The sequence below is a fragment of the Lepidochelys olivacea genome (genome assembly GCF_965140295.1).
Source record: "Lepidochelys olivacea isolate rLepOli2 genome assembly, chromosome: 1".
Classification (NCBI taxonomy): Eukaryota; Metazoa; Chordata; order Testudines; family Cheloniidae; genus Lepidochelys; species Lepidochelys olivacea.
Window position 1 is genome coordinate 166,315,028 of NC_140411.1, and position 25,648 is coordinate 166,340,675.

Here is a 25,648-nt window from a genome sequence, read left to right on the forward strand (position 1 = left end):
TAGTGACATTGCACTCAAACAGGCTGAGGAAGTCAGTCCTGTGAGAAACGGATATTTGGCACATTGATGCTCATGGAAAGATCATGGATCCAATTCTTCCTGTAGCAATGGCATGGGCCCAAAAGGATATTTATGTGACTCTTGGGTGCTCCTTAGGACTGTCTGGCTCACACCACGAAAGCCAAGAGCCCTAGTGCAGTATTTTATGTCCAAGGAATTATGGGAGAGTTCTTTAAATACTAGGGTGTCTCCTCTTAGCACAGGAGACATGCAAGTCCAGGCCTCAGGGTTCCCAGAAAGATTACTCTGAGGGCCCTTAGTAACACCTGAAGACCCTGATCCTTCAAGGAGCTCCACTGAATTCAATGCGGCTCAGTGGATGCAGGAGTCTGCCTGCTGGGAACAACTTACAGATGCAAGCTTTACCAGTGGTTTATTATTATTTATTATTATGGGGGTGGGCGCCAACTTTGCTAATAGTGAAGATTTCCTACAGTCCCTGGGTTTGAGTTTTTATACTGCAGTGCTAGAAGAATCCAATTTGAAAGATTTGCTCTTGTATTCTGAGCTCTCTGAAATTACACTAGTTAGGACGTTCTGCCTTTGACAATACATCACCATCACTAAGCAATTTTAATCTTTTTCACGATGTGGGTCTGGTTACTTCCTGTAACTCACTAGTGTTACCAGGATTCATCCTGAGGAAGTGTTGGGAGACACCCAGCTCTCCCCTTGTTAGGATGAATGCACTTACTGTACGTGAAGAGCGGACAGGAGTGAAGGAGACTTCCCTTTATGACTACATTACCTTGCGATTCTGTATTACAGTATAAAGCCAAACTACAAACACATGGTTTTGCCTCTTGTGGGCGCTCTCAGTATGGTTTTTAACGGCTGTACCCAAAGCAAGATCATTTGTTCAGTGAAGGCAGTGAATGTGCTGAAATGTCACAGTATTATGTTTAGAAAAGATCTATAAAAAAGCATTACACCACCGACCAAGAAACTGCTACTACATGTTATTTCTAAGCAAATATATCTCACCAAGAAAACAAAGTCAGCAAACAAGGGGCAGGACAAGGCCTACACGCTGCTTCAGTCCCACAAGAGCATTATTGTGAGGGCTAAAGATGACTGTACATTGTGCTGACCCCCTGCACATTGGTATATTTTACCCACTAGTGAGCTGGGGGATAGTGGAGGAGAATGAAAGTCCCAACTTGTTTCAAGACTCTGCCACATACAAACTGCAATTTCACTCGCCCTGAAGATTTTCTGTGAAATAAATGACTCCATTCGGAGGTGCTGATTCTGACTGATCACTGAGCTTGTTTGTCTAGCGGAAGGTAATGTGTGCTCTGTTAAATAAAGGGACACTTGCCCTCACTGCAGTATTTACCTGTATATTTAGAATGGCAGATACCGCGCACACAGTACTCCACTAGGTAGTAATAAGGATCCATCTTTTAATGATGGCCATTGCTGTATTTGTATGTGCTGGGATTTTCAAAGGAACCTAAAGGAAATAGATGCCCAGATTCCATTGACTTCCTATGGAATTTGCATGCCAGACTCCCTTGGGCAGCTTAGCAAACCCCATCTATAAGGCAATGGCAGGTAAATTAAGTGTGTCATGCTGAGCACTCCATACCGGATTCATTATTTCATTATCGCAGTGTAACTCTGTAGAAGTTAATATAAACTTGATGTAATAGAGCAATGAATCAGACCTTCCTTGCCTGCTATAATGTTCTGCCATCATATCATTCTTTCGTCATATCAAGGAATCATGGTTTTAAAAACTTGCACGTTTTTCCTTTTTCACTCAGAAGTATAATTGCATGTTTTAACAGCTTGCATTTTGATCAAACAAAAAGCTCTTTCACCCAATGCAAAATTGTAACAACTTTACCACCTTCAAGAAAGTTAAATGCCAGTTTTAAAGTGCTGGTGTCCTTTGGATTCTTTAAGATCTCTAGAAGGTTTTAGAGTGGGTGTTTATATGATGGCTCAGTGACACTCAACTCAAAATGTAACCTAGCTTGATCATATAAATGGTTAAAACATGCAGCAAGCATAGTGTATCATTGCCATGTAGCCAATCATCAGATAACTTCTACACAAAAGCACCTATTAAAGTATTGGTTAGATAGGAAGATTTTTTTTCTTGCGTAAAATATTAGTAAAATTTAACATACATTCTATGATATACACCTTGTGTGTCTGGACAAGAAAACAGCTCCTTGCACCTTCATTTCTATGGTGTGTCATTTTACTTGGCCTATCCAGAGTTTCCTAACACTTTTTCCTATGGTCCCTTCAGCAAGACAAAATACCATTTTGCTCTCAGGCTTGAATTACAATACAGTTTTTTCCAACATGCTGTAATTTGGGTCTCTGCACATTAAGAAGTCCCGTGCAGTACCTGTACCTGCAGGTGTGAGTGGATGCAGGAGTCAGTGAACTGATCCTGCCCCAGGCTAGCTGATTTGACAAGAGATCAGCGAGCTTGTGCTGATATATGGAAATTGCATGATGCAGAGCCATGCCACACGCCTCAGACACATGAGCTCTGTTTTTCTAGGTCTGATTCTGAGAGGCACTTGCAACTCCCACTGACGTCAATGGGCTTTGCCTCCGAGGTTCAGCTCCTTGGAAGACGTAGTGCTGCTAATTGTTTTTATTTCTTTTTTTTAATGTCTGAGGGTCTGTTTCTATTTAACCCTGAGGGCACTGAATAATGCCATGTGTATAACTCCAGGAGTCTCTGGAGGGACCAGGTAGGAAGTAGGGTTTCTGGCTGTTAAGAAGCAGGAAACTGGAAGTTGTGACCAAGGGGAAGCAGACAGGAAGTGTGAGACTTTCCACCTGTTGTGGTGTGGGTAGGACAGTAGGAGAGACCTCACCGTCCCTGTGGGAGGGCAGTGAAGGAGTAGGAGCTTCAATGCCTGAGCAAAGAACGCTAAGGATGGGGATAGTTCTGTCTAGTGAGCTAAAGATTCAAGATCTTCAACTAGCAGGCCGACATGCCTGTTCCCCATGTCTAGGGGTGAGAGATTTATCACAACTACAGTAACTGGGGTGGGCAGAAGCAAATCTCTCGTGAATATGACTCCCCCTGATATTGGGAGTGGACAAGTCCATTATACAGAGAACAGCTCACTGTCAGAGCACTTCAGAAGCTTGCAGAGTGGAATCTTTGCCATCGTGCATATGGCTGGGCAGAGCCCCAGACTCGGTGCAGGAGAAGGGGCAGCTGAGAGCACCAAACACGGCATGAAGAGGCACCACAGTTGGAATTCCTCTTGAGTTACTGGAATAGGCATCTGTGGGGCACAGGAGGCTCTGTGTTACTTTCATGAAATCTCTCCGCTGGTGCTGTGAACTTAGAGTAAACTATTTTGCACGATAGGCTTGAATGCCATGATTCCACTACAGGTTTGAAGTCTCTTTGAAGACTCATCAACGAAAAAGGCAAAATTCCTCAGGCGCAATACAAAATCAAAAGCACGTAGTTCAAAGAAACCTTTGCAGGACTCCATCCTAGAATCTGACCTGTGTTAGGGGTCACAGACACCCACCAGGAGTGCTAGTGAAGTCAGCAGCAGTCTGCCCACATTTATCATATTGTAGGATTGGGGCCTTAGACTAGAATCCCTGCCTTAAAGGGCTTACGTCCACCTGTGTTTGTACAGTGACTGGCACAATGGGCCCTCATCACAACTGGGATCTCTGGATGCTATTGAAATATAAATATTAAGTGTTGAAAATAGCACAGACTAAGGTGGCACTGCATGATGCAATATTGCCCTCCTAAGATTACCGGTCAATATTCAAATATCATGGTACTGCCAGCCCTCTCTGTAAATACAATCAGGGAATATTTGTACAGTAATTATTTTCCATACAATGTAAGGTACTGGCTACTATCAATGTGTCTCTTATCCCCCTACTAGACAGAATGTCAGTCTTAATCAAATGTCTGTGTGACTATATTGTTCTCTAGGGCAAGCCCTAATGGTACTCCAGCCAACAGAGACTCTCATTTACCTTAAGTGACAGAGGTTTGTGCTTTGGGAGCATAAAATCCTTGATGACTGGAGAGCTGTGCAGTCATGCCATGTAGAATAGCTGACAAGCATGAAGTCCCGTGCAGTCATAGAATCATTACAAACAATGTGGAAGGTTGTCTAATTCCTGAATAGGGAAAAATGGATAATTACTGATCAATATCTATAGACGTTTAGGGCTTTTGGTTAACCCTCTTAAAACAATTCCGTTTCAGAAGCTGACAGTACCACTATATTACAGACTATTTAGTGTGAATGGGAGTGTGGCACTAAGCTCCCCTGTATTCACACCCAACACACTATTATAATAATCTCTGTACAAAATATGTCTTGTGAGGTATCATTTGAAACTTAATAACTTGCTGATCATTAATATTCTTGTAAATATATGTACACAGTGAGTATTAAGAGTTACAAATATACGCTGGAATTATGACTAAAATGTGGTTAAACCAGGCATGTCAGGGGGAGTTGGTAAACAAGTCTGCCTTAGATAAAGGAATGCATATCTGATTCTCTGACCAGCCCAGTCTTCAGGCAAAGACAATGAAGGTCCATTTTTATGTATTAGGTAAACAAAGCTATTAAGCTTAAAAAGTGGAGGAAGAAAGAACACAGAACTTCCTTCACCACCAATGCCATGTCGCCTTCCTCACAACTTGAATAAACTTTACTTTGAGGGGTAACTCTGGGAAGAATCCATTTCAAAGGTTTACTGGTCTATAAAGACAGGTGAGGGGGGGGCTTAAGTGATAAGCAATTGAATCAACTGACTGTGTCCAATATTACTGTACTGTAAAAATGTATCAAGAGATCTTTTCTGAAAGCTAACACAACACTGGTGATTAATATTGTGAAATGTATGTATTAACACTGTATGAGGAAATATGGATACTTATAATATTTAAGCTTTAAAGTCTGTGGCCAAACAGGGAAAAACAGGTTCCCCCCAAGACAGGAGAGAAGGCAGCTATTTACCATTTCCAATGTAAATTAAGGATGGTGCAATCAAAACAATGGAAGCCCCATTTACACACAGGGGGATGGGAAGCCCACAGGAAGGGAAGAACAACCTGAGGTCATCCTGCCTCTTGAAACAATGGAAGATATATGCAAAGACAGAAGCCATTTTTGGTGTCTATCACTAGACCAACACATGGGAACAGAGCTCTTGCAAGCTGAGGAAGATGCATCTTGCAATCCAGGGTGGTGGGTTGAAGTCTCTGGAGACTAAACATAGGTGACAGACCTGCTTGGGCAAAGATTTTTCAACTAGGAAGACAAATTAAGCCAGCATCTTATACTTCTTTGTAAGGTCCTGACTGAGGGAGAGTCAGCCATGGCTGGAAGAAGAAAGATTTTGTGTGAGTGTCTCTGTCTCCCTGTGTGTCTCTGTGTCTGAAGCCATCTTGAGCAAAGCCTGTACCTTGCCAGGTTGTTTTAGACTTTTAGATGTGTTTTCACTTTTATTTGCTTGTAACAATTTCTAACTTTATTTCTTGTACTTGAACTTACTTAAAATCCCCTTTTGTTTATCAACTTGTTTCACCATTAATCCAAACCAGCAATGCTGTGTTTGAATTAAAGTGAACGTTAACTCCAATTAACGTAGCAAGTGGTTTGGGATTGTCTCTTTAAAGGAAAAAGCGGACTCTATTATTTCTCTGAATGTTGCAGGAGAGGGCTGAACATTTCAGATCACATGGCTTTGGGGAAGTTTGGGACTGGAGGTCTGTTGGGGTCATCTGCTAACCTTAACCAAGTCTGGGAAAGACAAAAGTGTGGCTGTGATAACTGCTGGCTGGCTGTTGGATTCAAAGTGGCTGAATCACAGCTGTATATCGCACAAAGGGCATGCTGGCTGCGTGCGTGTCTCTCAGGCTGGGAGCCAAAAGTAGCAGAAGCATTTTGGGGAACTCAGGGTTATAATATAAGCAGTGACACAATCTCTCACTGGTCTGAACTGCAACCCAGAGCATGACAGGGAGAGAAAAAGAAAAGGGATATCTCGATGCACAGTAAGGGAACTTGGTAACCTTGATGCACAGGGATTTAGGATTAGGTTCTTGTAGCCCATGTGATTAAGGGAGAGAGGTGTTGGTGAACCCCCATGCTTCACCCCATCATCATCTTTATATGTCTCCAATTTGCATTAATATGGATTAGACGCACACATCCCTGTGCCTCAAGGTTAGGCTATTGTTTGAGACAAGTGATATTAGCCAGACAAGCTCTCAGACCTGTTACAATTACAAAATAAGATGTGATCGGCCATGTTAGAGATTAGGGCTGGCATTTTCATAGAAACCTATAGAAGTTAAGTGTCCAACTCCTACTGAATTTCAACAGAATTTGAGTACCTCCCTTAGGGTCCTTTCAAAATCATAGCTTAGATTTTTCTTTAAACCCAAGATGTTCCAATTTTGTCACAGGAATTCATGCTGGGTGACAAGAGCCCTTTAAAAGTGACCTTGCAAGTGTAACTACTTTGTAAACCATGAATTAGAACATTGAACTTATTTACAGCTGGTGAGTAAAATTAGGACAGCAGTAAAAAGGTTAGAACAATGACATTTAATGTTACTCCATTAATAGATTTTATCACTTTTTTTCCTACCACAACAATGTGTATTTTCATATACATTATATTTAATAAAATGTACTGATATGGAAATAGGAAACCATGGGTTTAGTTCTATTTACAGATTTTAATTGAAACATTTTTCTTAACAACATTGAAAAATAGAAACTTAAAGTTCTTTTAATTGTGTTTTCAGCCAGTTAGTGGTAAACAAATGCATGCCTTGAAGTTAAACTTCCTCTAAAACTTGGTCAGTTGACAGTTTCTAACTAAAGTGTGTATCTCTGTTTTGTTCAAAAAATACATACGAATGTCTGTCATTTCTGATACAAAATTCTACATTATCGTCAATAAATAAATAATAAAGAGATTTTTAAAAGTATGAAATGTAAACTTCATTGTCCTTCCAACATACAGGATTTTGCTTTTCAATTTCTTGAAACATTACAGTGGTCTTGAAGGAAATTATAACACACAGACATTTCCCAGCACAGTTTACACTTATTACCATACTGTATCTAGCTATCCATTATGAAGATATCCTAATTTCCTAATGGAAATCATGAAGACTTGTAGTGCTCTCCAGAGAACACCATCTATACAGGAAAGGTGGGAACTAGTACCAAAACGACATGCAAAGAACATCAAAACCTACCAACAAGCTCCACAAGAACATTAACATGCCAATGAAGGGGTTGACAGCTCATTCTGAAATAAAGTCATTACAAAAATACCAGTTTATGCATGATACCTAGGTAATGAACAAAAGGACTCTAAGCAGAACAATGATGGACTTTACTCTCTTATGGGGCTCTATTGTCCTTGGAGGTCCCAACTCAGAAAAGCAATTGAACATATGCTTAAAGTAAATGGGACTTAAGCACATATGTAAAGTTAGGTTCTTTGCTGAACAGGGAAGGTTTGCTGAATTAGGGCCTATATATGTGTGGGGAATTGTGTGTGTCAATCTCTGCCCTGCCCCCAAGATGACAACAAGACCCCTTTTACTTTGGGGTCACTCTGCACAATCACAAACAAAGATTTTTTATTTTTTGGTCACATCTAATATAGCCAACAAACTCGGAATGAACCCGGTTTGCAATGAACGCCTTTTGTGAGCTACAGTACGCTACTGTCCTGATTTCAAAACCAAGATGTCAAATATGTTTAGGCACAGTACAATTTCATAACCAGTCACCACTGATTGCTTTGCAAACTAGACTCTACAGGGTAGAAATTAGCTTCCTGAGCTAGAGCAGTGATTTCTTGTCAGAGCTGGTGACTTGATCATCCATCAGCTTTCACACAATTAAGCAGCAGTAGTAAAGAAGTGGTACAGTACAACATTCTATCTCCTTCACTTATTTGTTTAAACATTTACAACCCTCCAGGAAATGATGGTACTCTGTTAGGGTGAAGTTCACTGCTGTGGAGAGTGCTAGCACAAGGCTTGTGCGCTGTTTAAGTTTCTTTTAAACCTTATTTTGAGAGTGCAATAACGGTACCTTCTGTGTTTATATATATATTTATATATTTAAAAACAACAGCATTTCAAATACCACCATAACAATCCTAAAGAAAATCAGAGATCTTCTTACCTGGTAAGTGTTCATTCATGTCATGTTTATACACCACTTTGTGGGGCAATAGGCACAAAATTCCTATGGGGAAGTTTACAGAAAGCCTTCAAACATACAATCAGTGCCCTCTTCATTTAAATTAAACATTACAGTAACTGGAGTAAGTGCAACAACCTACATGGTTTGTTCACCTTTCAGCTTGGAGTACAAGTTACGACTATGTTACTTCAGAAACCCTGAAAACCATAATGAAGTTCCACACAGAGACAGAGATCTACTCCCAAAACTGGGATTAAATTTTCAGCAAGGATTATCAAGGCACATAGATTTTCCTGTTTGCTTTGATAACCCCCTTGCACATAAAGAACAAGCAGTAGTTTCATATAAAAGGAATAAGGATTTCTAGACAGACAGCTTCTGCAGACACCTATTGCAGTGAACTCAGATTAAAGTGAAACACTGGTGCATTTTCCTCTAAGGTTCATCAAACAATTGCAGATCTAGTCGGACTACAATCTCTCCTGTTGGGACTTCATGCAGGAGGAGACACTTTGTAACTGGTCCCTTTGAGCCCTGATCCTTCTTAATGTCTGCCACACGGATTTCAGTTCGGCCCAAAAAGTCTGAAACACAAAAATCAGCATATTCAGAGTGAAATACATTTTCACTTTCCACTTCATTTTCTGACAAAATGTTACTTCAAAGGCGGCACTAGCTTCCATCTGCATTGGGAATATAAGGAGAAAATATGCCCTCTTTCAACAATAGTTTAATGGCTAATATAGGTAAAGCCTTAACATCTCCTGAATCTAAAATTGGCTTTTCTAATTTGCTTTTATATTCCATCTACCCTTTTTTTTTAAATGAATACATTTAAATCAACATCAGGTAGAAGTACAAGAAACAAAAGGGATATTCAATTAAATTAAAAGGTGACAAATTCAAACCTGACAAGTGAATATTTCTTCACACAACACATAATTAGACTGTGGAACTCATTGCCACAGGAACTAACTGAGGCCAAGAATTTAGCAAGTTTTTAAAATATTGGATATCTATATTGATATAAAGAATATCCAGCATTATCATGGTTATTGATGATAAAATTTTTGGAAGGAATATTAAACCTTGTGCTTCCAAGCTTAAGCCTATTTCTAACTACTAGTGATCAGGATGAGATCTAATATTGAGGGACAGATTACCCCACATCTGCCTACTGTGGGTTTCTTATACCTTCCTCTGAAGCATATAGTACTGGGCACTGCCAAAGACAGAATACTAGATGGACCACAGGTCTGATCCAGTCTGGCAATGCCTACCTTCTTGTATTACAATTCAAAAATCATACATGCCAAACAAAATACCAAAAATGTCAAACCATTGGATTGGATCATCTATATCATTCATGGGATCAGTAATTACAAGTATGTAACCCTTAAATCACAAAAAGAAATGAAGGCAACAGTTGTGAAAGGGGAGAACAACATATCATCCAGGTGAAATATTATTTTAGTGTTAAATCCACCTCAGTTCAGTGAAAAGGGGCCAGCACCAGGACAATGCATCACTTAAGGGTATGTCAGCATGCAGCTGTGCCACTGTAATGCCATAGCTTTAAACATGCCCTTGGGTAGGCATACACATGCTAGCTTTTGTCTAGCTAGCTCAGCTAAACACAGCCGTGAAGACACAGCAGCCCAGACCCCAGTACGGGTTAAGATTGCGAGTGTGTACCCCAGTGTTCCAGGCAGGCTTGTTCCCTTCTGTGCTGAAGCCCATGCTACTGTGTCTTCCCTGCTATTTTTAGCTGTGCTGTGCTAGCCAGATTAAAGCAAGTCTGGGTATGTGCAATCACAGCTTTAACTGCACTGTAGACATACCTTAAGAGGCAAGTCAGAGCTATAAACTGAGCGCTTCTGTGCTGTTAAATGTTTACATCAGCACTCAGTTAACTCCTAATAAATTGAAAGGTGGGGAGAAGGGACAATATCACCAGAAGTGTAGCAGCTTCATACTTACCGTCTGGGGAGAACTGATCCCTCTCAAACACGGTTATGCAGAGTACATCCTGCTCCAGATCTTTGATAAAGAATTGGCAGTTAGAGTTCCATTTAGGGTTGAGAGTGTCCTGCATAGTCTTGGTGATGTGACACTGAGAGCCCATTGTCACCTCACAGTATGGGTTACTCTTTCCTGAAAGTAATAAAGCACATGCAGGGGTGTGATCACATTTTGATGGGCATGGATTTAACATCCATCTAAATACCCTCTACCTTCCATTACCATCTAATTAGGAAAAGGCTGCTGGGCTGCCACCACTTTAACGAACAAAGAGCATCTCTGGGGGCCCGTCTTGAGATGCAGAGCCCTGGGGGCCCGTCCAGAGCACCCTCAGCTCCTCATGATTTCAGCACCCTGCGGGATTGAGTCTTGTGTGAGTGACACTAAGAAAGCTTGTAAAAAAATACTTAAATACATGACGACTGCCCAAGTTTTGTTGTCCTGCAAGTAACCATTTCTGTGAATATTAGGTTCATTAAAACCGCTTCGCTTCACATCATCTCCATTTTGGGCCTACATTTTCTTTAGCGTTAGACAGACAAGAACATCCAGGGGAAGCATCCTTCTTATAACACACACTAGGAAAACTGGTAAGGTCCTTACCATGTGACCTGCAGGGTTTTAGCTCAATGCCTTCCACAATGTTCACCATCAACCTTCCAATGCCTGTTGCCCTTTGGGAGCGAACTGTGGAGGGGTGCGAGGGGAGAGGAATGACAAAATTCATTAGTATGCCCCTGGCTTTTGACATTTCCATGAAAGACTACAGGCATCGTATTCCACACTGTACCTAAGTAGGCCTTTTCCCTCTTCTTCTTCTCAGTCTCTATGTAAAGTTCAGAAGCAGCTTTAATTTTCTGAACCCAGGCAGTCCTTCAGAAGGAAAGAGACAAAAAGTTACCCCACAGCATTATGCTTACTATTTTATTTATCTTTAGCACACAAAAATAAAGATAGTCCCTGCTCCAGAGCCCTCACAATCTACAGGTCTGGGCCTGTACTGGTATATGCTAGATTGGAACCCTGCACCTGTGAGTCATTGTGACTCTGCAGAGGTGTAAAGGTCTATACGTAAAAAGGCCTAAGAGGCAGAATCACAATGGCCAGGACACAGTGGGAAATCAAGAGGTGGGGATAACTTTTTCCTCCCATTCCTCCTGCATTACTACAATAAACTAACTGGGCATTACACAATGTCTGGGGGCCAGAGGCTCAGGCAGTGTAAATCAGTGGAGCTCTACTGACTTCACTGGTGGTTCGCTGTGTTATGCCAGCTGAAAAACTGGCCCGTGGAGGTTTTAGAAGGGATGTGAATGAGGAGAAGATAGTGGCTTTGTAAACCAGGACGGGGAGGGTCATTTCACTCACTTAGCTTGGAAAAATGCACAGAGAAAAGAGTGGGAAGAAAGAAACCGAGAGAGCATCAAGGCTGGTGTTATGAGCAGAGTTCAGGAGCAGTAACATGCTATCTAAGAAAGTCTGAGGTGTAGGCAAATGGGGGCCCTATGCATGCATCAAGTGTAGAATTTAGCCTTAGGTTTTGCAGTTCTAAATATTTACAAGCAAAGATTAAATTGCTGGCCAAATTCATCATTTACTGAAGCTAATGCAGTATTTAAGTCGCTGTTAATAAAAACCCAAACCTCTAGGTGTCAGTGATCTTAAGTGTTAAAATGTTTATTTCTGCATCATCTATACAGTGCAAAATCACATTCAGATTTGGTAGAAAATATATTCAGAGTGCTGAGATATCGGCTGGCTGCACTAACCACTCCAGTACAGAATAGGCAACTGTTGTGACAGATCACTATGTGAAACATGGGGCCTGATCCCCAACTAGTGTAAACTGGTGTTGTTATATTAAAGTTAATCCAGCTAGGTCAATTTTCATCGCTGAGGATCTGGCCCACTCCGTTAATTTATGGTATGGAAATGGAGATACAGAAAACACCCAGGAGAACTACTGTGATCCTGCCACGGTATGGACTTTTACGAACAATTTTTAAGACTAGAAATCACAATTCTATATCATGTAGTTCCTGTCTGTTCTCCCTCCTAGGAGGTCCCCCTCTGAGTTCCATGAGTCCCTCATTTGCCTCCCCTTTCTCTCCCACTCCCCTTCCTGCAGAGGTACTGTCCTGTGGCAACAGAGAAGGGATGTGCATTGCTCCTCTGAAGTCCTGCTCACTGCAACTCCGTGCATTCACCAGAGCTGTTTTCTAGAGAGTGAGGTCAGGTATCCACTCCTCCCACGGCCCAAGTGTGACTGCTCCACAACGCCCCCAGCTTGGGCCGCCAGGGAGCGAAGGATGTTTTACCCAGGTTTATATGCATTAAAATCTGTACAGATGATGCCTTTGCAAGCAAGGATCATACTGAGCCTGTACTCAGCACCACACCACACCACCTCTTGTCTTATTGCCTCATCAGCTTCTGCAGGACTGAGGCTTTCACTTTTTCACAAAAGTTACTTTTCGAGTCCTTATGTTTTTACAGAAAACATTCCAAGTGTGACCTGGCGCAGTGGTGTCTTCTTAGGTTTGCAGAGACAGACTGACTAAAGCAAAAAGTATCAGGAGAGGTGGAACCGCCCTCACTTGTCTCACTTCATCGGTTAACTCGGAAGCGGAATGATGTCAGATTGAGTTTTCCCTTTGTTAACCATTTCCCCAGTGGTCTGGGTCACGTTAGAGAAGGGTACATCACTTTTTTATTTGAGTCCCATTTTCAAGTCATTATAATTACCGCAGCATTCACCATACTAAGTGCAGGGAATATTACAGACACCTGAGTAATGTGACCTACTTGCAAAGACGTGTATGAAGATTTTCATGGTGATTGTTGTGTGTACATACACATGAACATATACATCAAAATCTTTACAGTCAGCCGTGAGGAGGCTGCAGTGACTTACCTTTCATTTATGCTTTCCGCACGAAGTGTGTAGACTCTATCGATGTGGGAGATGTGGAAGATGGGCTCATCTCCAGAAGGGTCTGTGGGTAATTTTACTAGTACCTCATTTAGAAAAATGGGCTGTGAAATATTAGGCAAAGCTAGAGTAATACAGCACTATATCTGAACACAGTGGAATGCTCAACACAATACAGACTGTTTTTGTTTGTGCCCAGAATATCCCTTCTCACCCCCCGCTTTTTAAACTCCCTTCTTCAAAGGGCTTGTGTCTCATTCACCCTTTCTCTTGCCAAAGACAAGTGACAGACAGACAGATCCTGTGAATGCTTCTACTTGAGTCACAGAGTTCTTTCAAAGTTCTCCCTTCCTGCAAGCAGCACACTGCCCTCTGCATCACTTCCCTCTTTCTGTAGCTGGAATACTTGAAGTCAGCTAATAGGGTGCTCAAAAGTGCCTTCTTTCATACAGATCAAGCTTACAGCCTGTCCAGCACCAGCACCACAGGACTGGAGTCCCAAGTGTACTTGACAGCCTCTTTCTTTCTTATACAGCACCAGACAGTGCCATTGTCCACACTTCCAAGTGGGGAACCACCACCTTCCTGAACTGTTAAAACACCAACAGCTTGGCTGCCATAAAAGCAATACTTACAGTTTTATACATTTTATACTGCAGATTCGATTTGGGGCTGAAGACCTTGTCTGTACCAGAGGAACCAAGAGGCTTTATGATCTGAGTTAGCAGGAGGAAATCATTGAACAGAAAACCATACAGTTCCTTGTTGCTCTTGGCTTTGTAGAGTTTCCCACTGTGCAGAAACTTGCGTGGTCCCAAGCAGTTTGTAACAGAATTAAAGACGAGTTGCTGAGAAAAGAAGAAGAAGAACAATGCAATGTACAAGATCAAACCATTGAGGCTTCCCTGGAAGAGATCAAATACAGGTTTGAGTTCTGACATTTGCTTCACTTCATTTCACAGGGATGATGGGTAATGTCTCAGTCTCACAGTACGAGCAGCACAAGGCATAGAAAGATGATAGAAAAATAACTATTAATTTGAGGATAGGTCCATCAATGGCTATTAGCCAGGATGGGCAGGGATGGTGTCCCTAGCCTCTGTTTGCCAGAAGCTGGGAATGGGCAACAGGGGATGGATCACTTGATAATTACCTGTTCTGTTTATGCCCTCTGGGGCACCTGGCATTGGCCACTTTCGGCAGACAGGATACTGGGCTAGATAGACCTTTGGTCTGACCTAGTATGGCCGCTCTTCTGTTGATCTGGGGCTCTTCAGTCTGACCAGGCCAGCACATCATGAGGGCAAGGAAGACAAAAGCACTTGGGCCTCTTTTTTATCTTTCCTGCTGCATACTGGTATCTATGTGGGGGAGGGAACAAAGCTGATGGCTCTTTCCTGATTGGTGGTTGTAACGCAGATGGAGTCAATGGACCTCCCTATTGGCTGATCCATCACCACAGCAGCTGTGAGATTTAGCATGTGTGTGTGTTGCGGGAGGGGGGCAGCTGGCATATGGTCTTGCTCCTGTGTTTGGATTTCGCTGTCTAATTCATACTCGGGCTTCTGGATAACCACGGTGCTTCTTCTTTTTGTGTCCATGATGCTTGGTTTAGCAGGTTATCTGCTAGTCAGTGGCTATGGAGAGGAGTTTGGATTAATTGCACATTATCCACTAGCTCTTATAAAAAACTGTTACTCACCTTCTCATAACTGTTGTTTTTCAAGATGTGTGGCTCACATCCATGCAGATTAGGTGTGTGCATGCTGTGTGCACGGTCATTGGAAAGTTTTCCCTTAGCAGCTCCTGTTGGGTCAGCTATGTAGCCTCCTGGAGTGGCGCCTTCATGGCACTCAATATATGACCCTGCTGACCCGACCCCCCTTCAGTTCCTTCTTTCTGGTTAATCCGACAGAGGGAAAGGCGGGTGGGTTTGGAATGGACATGAGCAACACATCTCAAAGAACAACAGTTATGAGAAGGTGAGTAACCATTTTTTATTCTTTGAGTGATGGCTCATATTGATTCCAGTTAGGTGACTCCCAAGTTCCACCCCGGAGGTGAGGTTTGAGTTAAGGAATAGCTGATTGGAGCACCACTCTTCCAAAAGCTGCATCATCTCTGGCATGCTGGACGATGGCATAATGCGAGGTGAATGTATGCACTGAGGACCAAGTTGCTGCCCTGCAGATTTCTCGTATCAGGACCTGGGCCAGGAACACTGCTGCTGAGGCTTGTGCCCTTGTGGAATGTGCCTTAATAGCCAGAGCTGGGACCTTGGTAAGCTCGTAACAAGTGCGGATGTAGGCTGTAATCCAGGAAGATATTCTTTGACATGAGACTGGGGGACCTTTCATCCGGTCTGCCGCCACCACCACGAATAGTTGGTTCGACTTCCTGAATGGCTTTGTGCGCTCAATGTAGAATGCTAGCGCCTGCCGAACATCCAATGAGTGTAGCCTCTGCTCTTGGGTACTGGTGTGAGGCTTAGGATAAAAGATGTGTAGAAAAATGTCTTGCCTAGTATGGAATTTTGACACTACCTTAGGAAGAAACACTGGATGAAGTCTTAGTTGCACCTTGTCCTTGTGGAAGACCGTGTATGGAGGATCAGAAGTAAGGGCCTTTAACTCCGACACCCTCCTAGCTGATGTGATGGCCACCAGGAAGGCTACCTTCCACGACAGATTGAGAAGGGAGCAAGTCACCAATGGTTCGAACGGGGGCCCCATTAGTCTGGAGAGGACTAGGTTAAGGTCCCACGCAGGAACAGGCTGTCTAACCTGTGGATGTAGCTGTTCCAGACCCTTAGGAAATGTCCTACCATCGGATTAGTGAATAGAGAACACCTAGACACTCCTGGATGGAAGGCCAAGATGGCAGCAAGGTGTACTTTGATGGATGACGTTGCCAGGCCTTGTTGGTTGAGGTGCAGAAGATCCTCCAGGAGGAGTGGTATAGACACCTGGAGTGGAGGTGTGTGTTGCTGGGCTCACCAGCAAGTGAACCTCTTCCACTTGGCTAGATAAGTGGCCCTGGTGGATGGTTTCCTGCTACTAAGTAGAACCTCCCTTACTGGCTCTGAGCACAGGAGCTCCATGGGGTTTAACCATGAAGCTTCTGGGCCATGAGATGGAAGGACTGGAGGTCGGGGTGGTGAAGGCGACCGTGGTCCTGAGTGATCAGATTGGGGTAGAGTGGTAACAAGATTGGGGTGTCCACTGACAGCTCCAGAAGCGTGGTGTACCAGTGTTGACAGGGCCATGCTAGGGCCAGCAGAATTACCTGCGCTTTGTTTCTACAGATCTTGAGCAGCACCTTGTGCACGAGTGGGACCGGTGGGAAGCTATACATGAGTCAGTCTCCCCAAGGTAGCAGAAATGTGTCCGTGATTCCACCCTGGCTGTGTTTCTGGAAGGAACAGAACATTGGGCACTTTCTATTGCTCCGGGTGGCAAAGAGATTGAACAGGGGAAACCCCCACCTTTGGAAGAGATAATGAAGGACATCCGGATGGATGGACCACTCATGGTTGCAGAACGATCTGCTGAGGTGGTCTGCTAGTTTGTTCTGCACTCCTAGGAGATAGGACGCCTCCAGGTGAGTGGAGTGGGCTATGCAGAACTCCCGTAGCTGGAGGGCTTCCCGACATAGCGGGGAGGAACGGGCTCCACTCTGTTTGTTGATGTAAAACATAGCAGTGGTGTTGTCTGTCATCGCTGCTACACACTGGCCTTGCACCTGGGACTGGAAAGTTTGGCATGCCAGTCGCACTGCTCTGAGCTCCCTGATATTGATATGGAGGGAGAGCTCATCCTGCGACCACAGGCCGTGTTCAGAGATCTCCCAGAGGTGCCCCCCAACCCAGAGCCGACACATCCATTATTAGGGACAAGGAGGGCTGTTGATGGGGACACCTTCACATACCATCTGAGGGTTGAGCCACCAGTGTAGGGACTCGAATATGTGTCCTGGCACCATCACTACCGAGACCAGCATGTCACATCCCGGGCGGTATACCGAGGTGAGTCACGCTTGAAGGGGCCTGAGCCTCTGGCATGCCGGACTACGGAAGTGCAGGCTGCCATGTGGCCAAAGAGACTCCGGCATCCCCTTGCGGCGGCAGTTGGGTACCGCCTGAAGCTTTGGATAATGTCTGTCATGGCCTGGAATTGGGTCTCTGGCAGGAACACCCTTGCCTGCACCGAGTCCAGCACCGCTCCAATAAACTCTATTATTTGGGCCAGTGATAAGGTTGACTTGTTCACGTTGAAGAGTCGTCCCAGTCTGTTGAAAGTGGATCTGACTAAGCAGACCTGAGATTCCACTTGCTCCCTGGTATGCCCCCTGAGCAGCCAGTCGTCTAGGTATGGGTATACCTGCACCTGCCTCCTCCAGAAGAAGGCTGCTATGACTGACATGCACTTGGTGAACACTTGGGGGGCTGTCGACAGACCAAATGGGAGGACTGTGAACTGACAGTGTTTGTGGTCGACTACAAACTGCAGAAATCGTCTGTGCGCAGGCCAAATGGCTATGTGAAAGTATGCGTCTTTCATGTCAACTGCAGCGTACCAGTCTTCTGGATCCAAGGACGGGATAATAGAGCTCAGGGAGACCATGCGGAACTTCAACTTTACCATGAACTGGTTGAACTCTTGCAGGTCTAAAATGGGTCTAGACCCCCCTTTTGCTTTGGGGATTAGGAAATAGGGGGAGTAGAATCCCTTACCCCTTAGCTCCCCAGGAACCTCCACTGTCCCTATAGCGAGGAGCGACTGCACCTCCTGGATAAGAAGTTGCTCGTAAGAACGGTCCCTGAAGAAGGATGGAATTGGAGAGAATATCCCACTTCTACCATGTGAAGAACCCAGTGGTCTGATGTTATTTGGGACCAAACACAGTAGAAGTGGGACAGATGGGTCAGAAAACGGGCAAGGATCCAGTGGAGAGACAGGTGTGCTGTCCTCAGTCACACCTTCAAAAGGCCTGTTTAGAGCCTTTTGGCTCTAAGGTTTGGACTGGCCTTTGCCCTCCCATGAAGCGGGCTCAGAAGGCTTGCACCTGCCATTCCTGCCCCTTCATCTATAGAAATCCTGCCTCGGCTGAGGAGAATGTGGGCACTGTTGTTGCGGTTGGGGCTTGAAGTGCTTACGTTGGGTTGCCAGCGTGTGCATTCCCAACGACTTCATGGACTCACACCCTGGAGTCTTTCAAGCTGTGCAGCTTGGAGTGAGTCTGCTTGGAGGACAGCCCCATGCCCTCAAAGGGAAGGTCCTGCAGGGTTTGCTCCGCCTCTGGGGGTAAGCCTGGATCCCTGAAGCCGTGAGGTCCTCCTCATGGCTATACCTGAGGAAAGGGTATGGGTGGCCAAGTCCACAGAGTCTAGGGACGCCTGCAGCGAGGTCTGCACCACCACCTTCCCTTCCTTGAAAATGGCAGAGAATTTGGCCCTAGAGTCCGCAGGGATCAGCTCTTTAAACTTCAGCATGGAGGCCCATGAGTTGAAGTTATATCTGTTGAGGATAGCTTGCTGGTTAGCTATCCTCTGCTGAAGGACCCCAGTGGCATAGACCTTCCTATCGAAAAGATCCATCCTTTTTGCCTCCTTATATTTGGGGGCCAGCCCTTGCTGTCCCTACCACTCTTTCTCATTAACTGCTGAAACGACCATAGAGCATGGCTGCAGGTGTGAGAACAGATATTCGTAGCCCTTGGAAGAAACGAAGTATTTGTGTTCCACACCCCTGGTGGTCAGTGGAACTGAGGCTGGGGTCTGCCACAGAGTCTTGATGTTGTTCTGAATTGTCTTGATTAATGGCAGAGCTACCAGCGATGGATCTTCAAGAGTAAGAATGTCTATCATGCGGTCCTCGGCCTTGACCTCTTCCTCCGCTTGCAACCCCGTGTTGCGGGCAATCCGCCTCAGAAGGTCCTGATGCACCCTGTGGTCAAGGGCCTGAAGCTGAAGCCCCTGCCACAGTCTCATCAAGGGATGAAAACAAGGTGATCAGAGGTGGTACCAGGTCCTCCTGTCCCTCCAGCTCCCTGACCTCCTCTTGGTCAGTGCCTGCCCCTGTGGCAGCTACAGTCGAGGTGGATGTAGCCTGACCCTGCAGCTGGTCTTGTGCTGGATTCACCTTGGCAGCAGCCTGAGCCTGAGGGAATGGTGCCATGGGTCGATGCCGGCTGCTCTCGGAGCCAGGGATCGGTGCGGGTCCACCCTCAGTGGTGGAGAGGGGGAGTGTCGCACCGGTGCCGGAGATGCTCTTACGGAGCTCGGTGCCGGGGAGCGGTACCGCAGTAATAGCGACTGGAAGTGGTGCCGCAGATGGTGCTGAGCTGGGGACTGTGATCGCTGCATCATAGCTGGCTTGCCTCTAGACGATACTGGACATATTGGAACTGCAGGCTTGTCCCTCAGAACCGGGGGCTGTGAAGCCGTCATTTCAATTAAGTGTCTGGTGGCTTCAAAAGTGTCCAGGGTGGCAGGTGGCTCTAACTCCTCTGCCTGACACTGCCCTTGCGAAGAGTCGCTGCGTGCCAGACCCAACGGTCCCTTCTGCGGCACCGAAGTCAATGGCACCGACTCTTGTTATTTTGGCCCCGAGTCTGTTCTGCAGTGTGCCTGTGCATACCCTGACGGTCCTGTGGCTTTTGGAGCCAGTGAGAACCCCCTTTCGGTCTTCCTATGCCACTTGTGGGGTTCTAGTGAAGTCAAGCAGTGCTGGGCTGCTGCTCCTGGCTGTAGTGCCGGGGAGCACAGGTGCTGAGGGTCTCTTGTACTAGAGTCCTTCCTTGGCACCGTGTCACCTACCGATGCCAGAGCAGTCCGTACGGACGTGCTCGGTGCTGAGTCCTGGCGGTCCGCAGCAGAGCAGACTCCATGAGAAGTTGCTTGAGGCGGAAATCTCACTCCTTTTTAGTTCTCGGACAAAAAGCCCTGCAAATTTTGCACCTCTCAGTCTGGTGCGCCTCCCCCAGACACTTTAAGCAAGAGTCGTGGGGGTCACTAATGAGCCCGAGGAGTGGTTAGGGATTGGGGAAAGATCCTGCTCCCAAACCTTACTATCTACTATGTAAACTAAAATGGGTAACTAGAACAACTAACTAGGGAGAAATGCTAAGGAAAGTCCTTGCTGAGCAAGTGAACTCTGTTCCAACAGCCATCATGGACAGTAAGAAGGAATTGATGGGGGGTTGGGTCAGCAGGGTCATATATTGGGCACCATGCAGGCACCACTCCAGGGGGCTCCACAGCCAACCCGATGGGAGCTGCTAAGGGAAATCTTTCCGATGACTGTGCACACGGCGTGCGCACACCTAACTGGAATCAATATGAGCAATCACTAGAAGTAGTAGTTAAGTTTCAGTTTTTCCTTTTGGTAATGTGTAACTGTTAGGCCTATTTGCACTTGTTGGCATTCTGGTGTCTCATGGTCCACCCCACCCTAAGGGGTCAGATGTTACGTATAGTGACTCCTTCCTCAGATTAGAAACAAGCCAATCTTTAGGAAGTGATGAAGGCATGACTGTGGGAGGGCCCAATCTCTCAGCACAGAAGGTGGGGTGCTCTCACCTTGATATTTGTCAGAAACTGGCTAGCTAGTCTTTTGGGTGTGCCAGGGCAGGACCGTGGGGTTAGGGGAGCAGAAGGACACCCCTTCTTCCCTACTTTCACTTGCTGTTGGGCAATAGTTCTGCTTATTAAAACTGTAACCAACTGCACCACTTTTCTTAAACTGGCCTGTGGGTCTTTCCACTGTGATGGCAGAAAAACAGCATCATGCAGCTCCCCATTTATTGTTCCTCAATGAGCTGAAATGCATCTTTTCAGTTCATAAAACAGAAGATGATTTTTCAAATTGCCAGGATGGCAAACTGTGGGGTTTGAAAATCAAGCAATATTCTCTCTGCCTCTTCTACCCTGACCAGGAATAGGGGTGCCACAACCAGAACTTTAAAAAAAGTTATTATTTTTATAGGACCTATAAAACCAAAATGTTTTATCATGACATCATTGAAGAGACTTTAGCATGACACCTGTAACGTACCAGTTGGTGAGGGACAAGACAAAGTGATTCCTATCTGTAAAGTTTATAAATAGATTTGGTCAACATTTTTTGAATTTTCAAAGTTTAGATGAAGTTTTATCACAAAAGATGCTTGCTCTTTTTCAACCAGCTCCATTTATAAAGCAATACAGAATAGTGTAGTAGTCTTTCATAATGGAAGGATGTATATACTGTATATGCAAGATAGCAATATTACTATTGTAAAGTACTATATAAATTGAAATTACAGTTGAACAAAATGGCAATATTTAAATCTGGCACCATTCCAAATACAGGAAACAAAAGCATTGCTTGCCAAATAGAAGAAAACAAAAGATCAATAGTGAAATGGATAGTTTGCATGAATGTAAGAGATGCCCCATGGAGGGCAAAAAAAAAAAAAAGATATGAAAGATTAAGTGATGACAATATTCTTTTCATCTTTGGATGCAATGGCATGTTCAAATCATTGTTTTGTCTTGGTTGGTGAGTAAACATGAAACACGACCATGCTATGTACTTCAATATGTGTTACAATGTTTACCTCAGACAGGCCTTCACGTTGAACGTGAGCCTGGATCCATTCCAGCCTGTCTGAATTTTCCTTCTCACGCACCCCTTCATTTACTTGGGAACACAATTCTTCCGCTTTCTCCAGAGCATGCTTCAAGTGACTGTGGTCAGGGTGATTTTCAGGAGTGTTTTCTATTATCTACAGGTAAGTAAAACAGCTTAGTTTCTTTTGTTACCTTTGGCTGTAAATCCACCCATCTTGTCAGCTCTACATTTTATTTTATTTTTTTTTTTTAGCACTGGTCAAAATGTTCCAAATTTTTATGTTTTGGTTATTTTTTTCCTCAAAAGTTCAAATTTCAGTGAAAAAACTGTTGTTTTGTTTTTACAAAGAAATCATCCCATTGTGGCCAGTTCTATTGCTGATAAGACAAGTCTTTTAGCAAAATTTTTCATGAAGGCTGCTGGCTGGGCGCCCAACACTGAGGGCAGCATCGCTGCCAACAGCAGCACAGAAGTGAGGGAGGCATGGTATGGAGGGGTCCTCACTTTTGGGGCGAGCAGGAATAGCGACCTTACAAGTGGGCGACATAGGTGACCACCCATGGCACCACGGATGGCAGGGTGGTTTTCCATGGTCATCCCCCCACTGCAAGCCCAAAGCCACTTTAAGCACTTGGCCCAGAATGGAGGAGGGGCAGGGCGTTGGGCACCCTGGTTGAGGGTTCCTACCATATGCTGGGCTCCAACTGCTGGTCCTGGCTGGGCTGGTGAAGGACAGGACTTCCTCTTACCCTGCAAGGGACTCTTCTGGGTTCGGGTCAGACCCACCTCCAGGAACCTCCCCCGGCTGCAGGAAGCTCTGCGGCTGCTGGCTGAGAGCTCAGCTCTGAAGGCTGCTGCACTGCCACCAGCAGCAGTGCAGAAGTAAGGGTGGCCTGGTCTGGTATTGTCACCCTCGCTGCTGCTGGCGGTGGTGCTGCCTTCGAGCTGGGCGTCCATCCAGCATCCACCGCTCTCCAGCTGCCCAGCTCTGAAGGCAGCGTAGAGGTAAAGGTGGCAATAGCGCAAACTCCCTACCATAGCCTTGCAACCCCCCAAACCCTCTTTTGGGTTGAGATCCCCAGTTTGAGAAATGCTGATTTCTCCCGTGAAACCTGTTTAGTATAGAGTAAAAGTACACGAAGACCAGATTTCACAGGGGAGACCAGATTTCACGGTCCGTGACACATTTTTTCATGACCATGAATTTGGTAGGGCCCTAGAGCAGTATGTTCAGTTGTGACAGGGTGGATGAGGCTCCGAAGCCTCCTGTTGGAGGCCTCAGGGTCCTGCCACGCCCCATCCTAGAGAAGAGCAGACAAGAAATCCAAGTGTTGTTGTGGGGAAGCAGCCAATGAGAGAGGCTGCATGGAGCAGCCTATCAGGGCCCAGCAGGGCCATATAAAAGGAGCTGAAAAACACAGAGCAGCAGTCAGTTGCTGCCTGGAGCTGGAGAAGAGAGGACCATGTTCCTGGCCGGCTAAAAGAACAGCAGAACAGCTCAGTGTGGGCAGGGACCAGGGGAGCTAAGAAGGAGCTCCTGGCTGGCTGCTGGGACTGAGTAAGGACTGAGCCCGGGGAGCACCACAGGAAGGTAGTGCCCCAGGGAGGAAGCCCTGGGGGCACGCCCATACCAGGGCTGGGAGCACTTAAAGACTGAGCCTGGGGAGGGCTAGAGAGACACCAATTAAGGGGTACTGAGATAGGCCCCTGGTGCACTGTATACTCCAGAAGGGGTCTGTTCTAATTCTCATACGGATAGTGTGAGAGACTCAGCCGGAGGGCTGAATCACTGAGAAACCACCGACAAGGGTCACCAGACCTGAAAGACTGCACACCTGACCAGAACGGGGCGCTCACGAGAGGTGGGTGCCACCCCATTACATCTGGTCATATACAGAGGAGGATTCAGGGCTGCTGAAGGAATCTGACTTTTCAGGCCAAATTCAGGCCTGGTATAATGTTTCTCTCCTAGATAAGTTTTGGGCCAAATTCAGTAGTAATGGTGATGTGAGTTAGACATCAGATGAAAGTTGGACAGAAAATGGATGTAAGTTGTACAGTAATGTAACTTGCACCAATCTGGCTTCAATGGCTGTGCAAAATGAATAACTCACAAGCCCAGGGGGAGGGGAAGGCATGTACAGCAGGAAAAACAGCTAGTAAGAGAGTGTAAGACAACTCAGTCCCTCCCCACTCCTTTACTGTATACTCACCACCCAGCTTTTGCTGCTAAACCCTCCCGTTCCTTGGCATATAAATTACGCTCTTCCATCAATTATGCCAGTGTAAATACAGAATAACTCCACTGCAGTCAGCTGAGTTACTGATGATTTATCCCAGTGTAATTGAAATACAAATTTGGCCCATATTCCCCATCATACCAGATGTGTCTAGCATCTTGAGAACAGCAAGAATGGACATACATAGGGAAACTTAACTACAAATAAGCTACAAGCCAAGCAACACTAAATACAGTCCAGTATGTTTGCAAAAAAAAACGTACATTTTTAATTATTAGCGGGTATCTTGTTACCCTTTGCATAGGCTTCAGCAGAAAACTTGACAGCGGCATTCCTTTACAGCGAAGATCCATTGCTAACCTCTGAAATATGAAAGGTAAGATGTTGTTAGCCAGCTTGTTTATGACAGTGGAAGACAAGTTCCTAAAAAAAGGTAAAAGATAAAACAGTAAGTCAATAAATGAATAGCATGTGTCACATAAACCTGTTCTCAGTCAGAACAAGAATTATAACAAACAAATTCAGAGCAATAGAATTTCTCATATTTTTACAAAATAGGGTAAAATAGGTCAGAGATAAGAACAGCTTTATGATCCCTAGAGATACCTATATTCTCAGACTGTATAAACATTCTGATTGAAGTAAGCTTCCTTCTTATGGGACAGGGCTTATGAATGACGACATTATTTATTAATGGGTTTGAATGGAAATCATCACAACATTATCTCCCATGTCATCATGTTGACCACAAAAAGACATTTCCACTATTTCTTTCTTCAAAAGAAAAAAGTGCCATACACACTGGAAATTATGTAGACTGCCTCCACAAGTAACCTGAGAAGTTTGACAGCTCAGTGAATAAAGAGATTTAACAACATTTTTCACTGATATTATATATTGAAACAATTTACTAGATAATCCATTTCATGCCCCTTCCAAAGCACCCTTGTCCCCTACAGAACATTTTCTAGTGCTTTGCCAATTCCCTTTTTAAAATACTCAAGCAATGGGGCTTTTACCTTTTCCCTCGGCAGACTACTGCGCAGCCCAATGCATTGCACTGTCAGGACATTTCCCCTGGTATTTAATCTATGTTTCCTCTTTTTTTAATGTAACTCCATTACTTTTAGTCAGATCCCCAGGTATCACACTGAATAATAATTCATCATGCAGTACTTGGAGTTTCATTCTCCAAACATTTATAGATAGCGTGTGGCCTAGTCTACACTAAAAAGCCAGGTCAACCCAGCTACTTCACTCAGGGATGTGAAAAATCCACCCCCCTGAGTGACATAGTTAAGCCAACCTAAGTCCCGGTGTAGAAAGTGCTAGCTACCGCCTCTCAGAGAGGTGGATTACCTGCAGCACTCAGGCTGTGCCACTGTAGCATTTCAAGTGTAGACAAGCGCTTATTACATTTTTCTTTCTGCTGTCTCTTAGCCATCTATTCATATGCATTTCCTGACCGTGAGCTGCTTTAGGCTATAGAATACTCTTCCAAGGAAGTGGTGGAAGCCCCATCTCTCAACATTTAAAACTAGACTGGACTAAACACTAGAAAAGTTCAAGTGG

General features: G+C 44.8%; 1 protein-coding gene across 4 annotated transcripts in view; it reads right to left on the reverse strand.

Annotated features, from left to right (window-relative positions):
* Positions 1 to 6,810: 6,810 nt before the first annotated feature.
* Positions 6,811 to 25,648, reverse strand: part of ITSN1 (intersectin 1) — a 224,493-nt gene continuing 205,655 nt past the window's right edge. For all 4 annotated transcript variants that reach the window (XM_084626735.1, XM_084626738.1, XM_084626736.1 and 1 more), the window contains 8 exons: positions 24,340 to 24,438; positions 21,823 to 21,990; positions 13,860 to 14,072; positions 13,207 to 13,328; positions 11,083 to 11,165; positions 10,896 to 10,979; positions 10,251 to 10,424; positions 6,811 to 8,854 (listed from right to left, as the gene is read on the reverse strand). In XM_084626735.1, the coding sequence (XP_084482861.1) occupies positions 8,706 to 8,854; positions 10,251 to 10,424; positions 10,896 to 10,979; positions 11,083 to 11,165; positions 13,207 to 13,328; positions 13,860 to 14,072; positions 21,823 to 21,990; positions 24,340 to 24,438 (1,092 nt within the window). In that variant the 3' untranslated portion in view covers positions 6,811 to 8,705. The remainder of the gene's footprint in view (positions 8,855 to 10,250; positions 10,425 to 10,895; positions 10,980 to 11,082; positions 11,166 to 13,206; positions 13,329 to 13,859; positions 14,073 to 21,822; positions 21,991 to 24,339; positions 24,439 to 25,648) is intronic.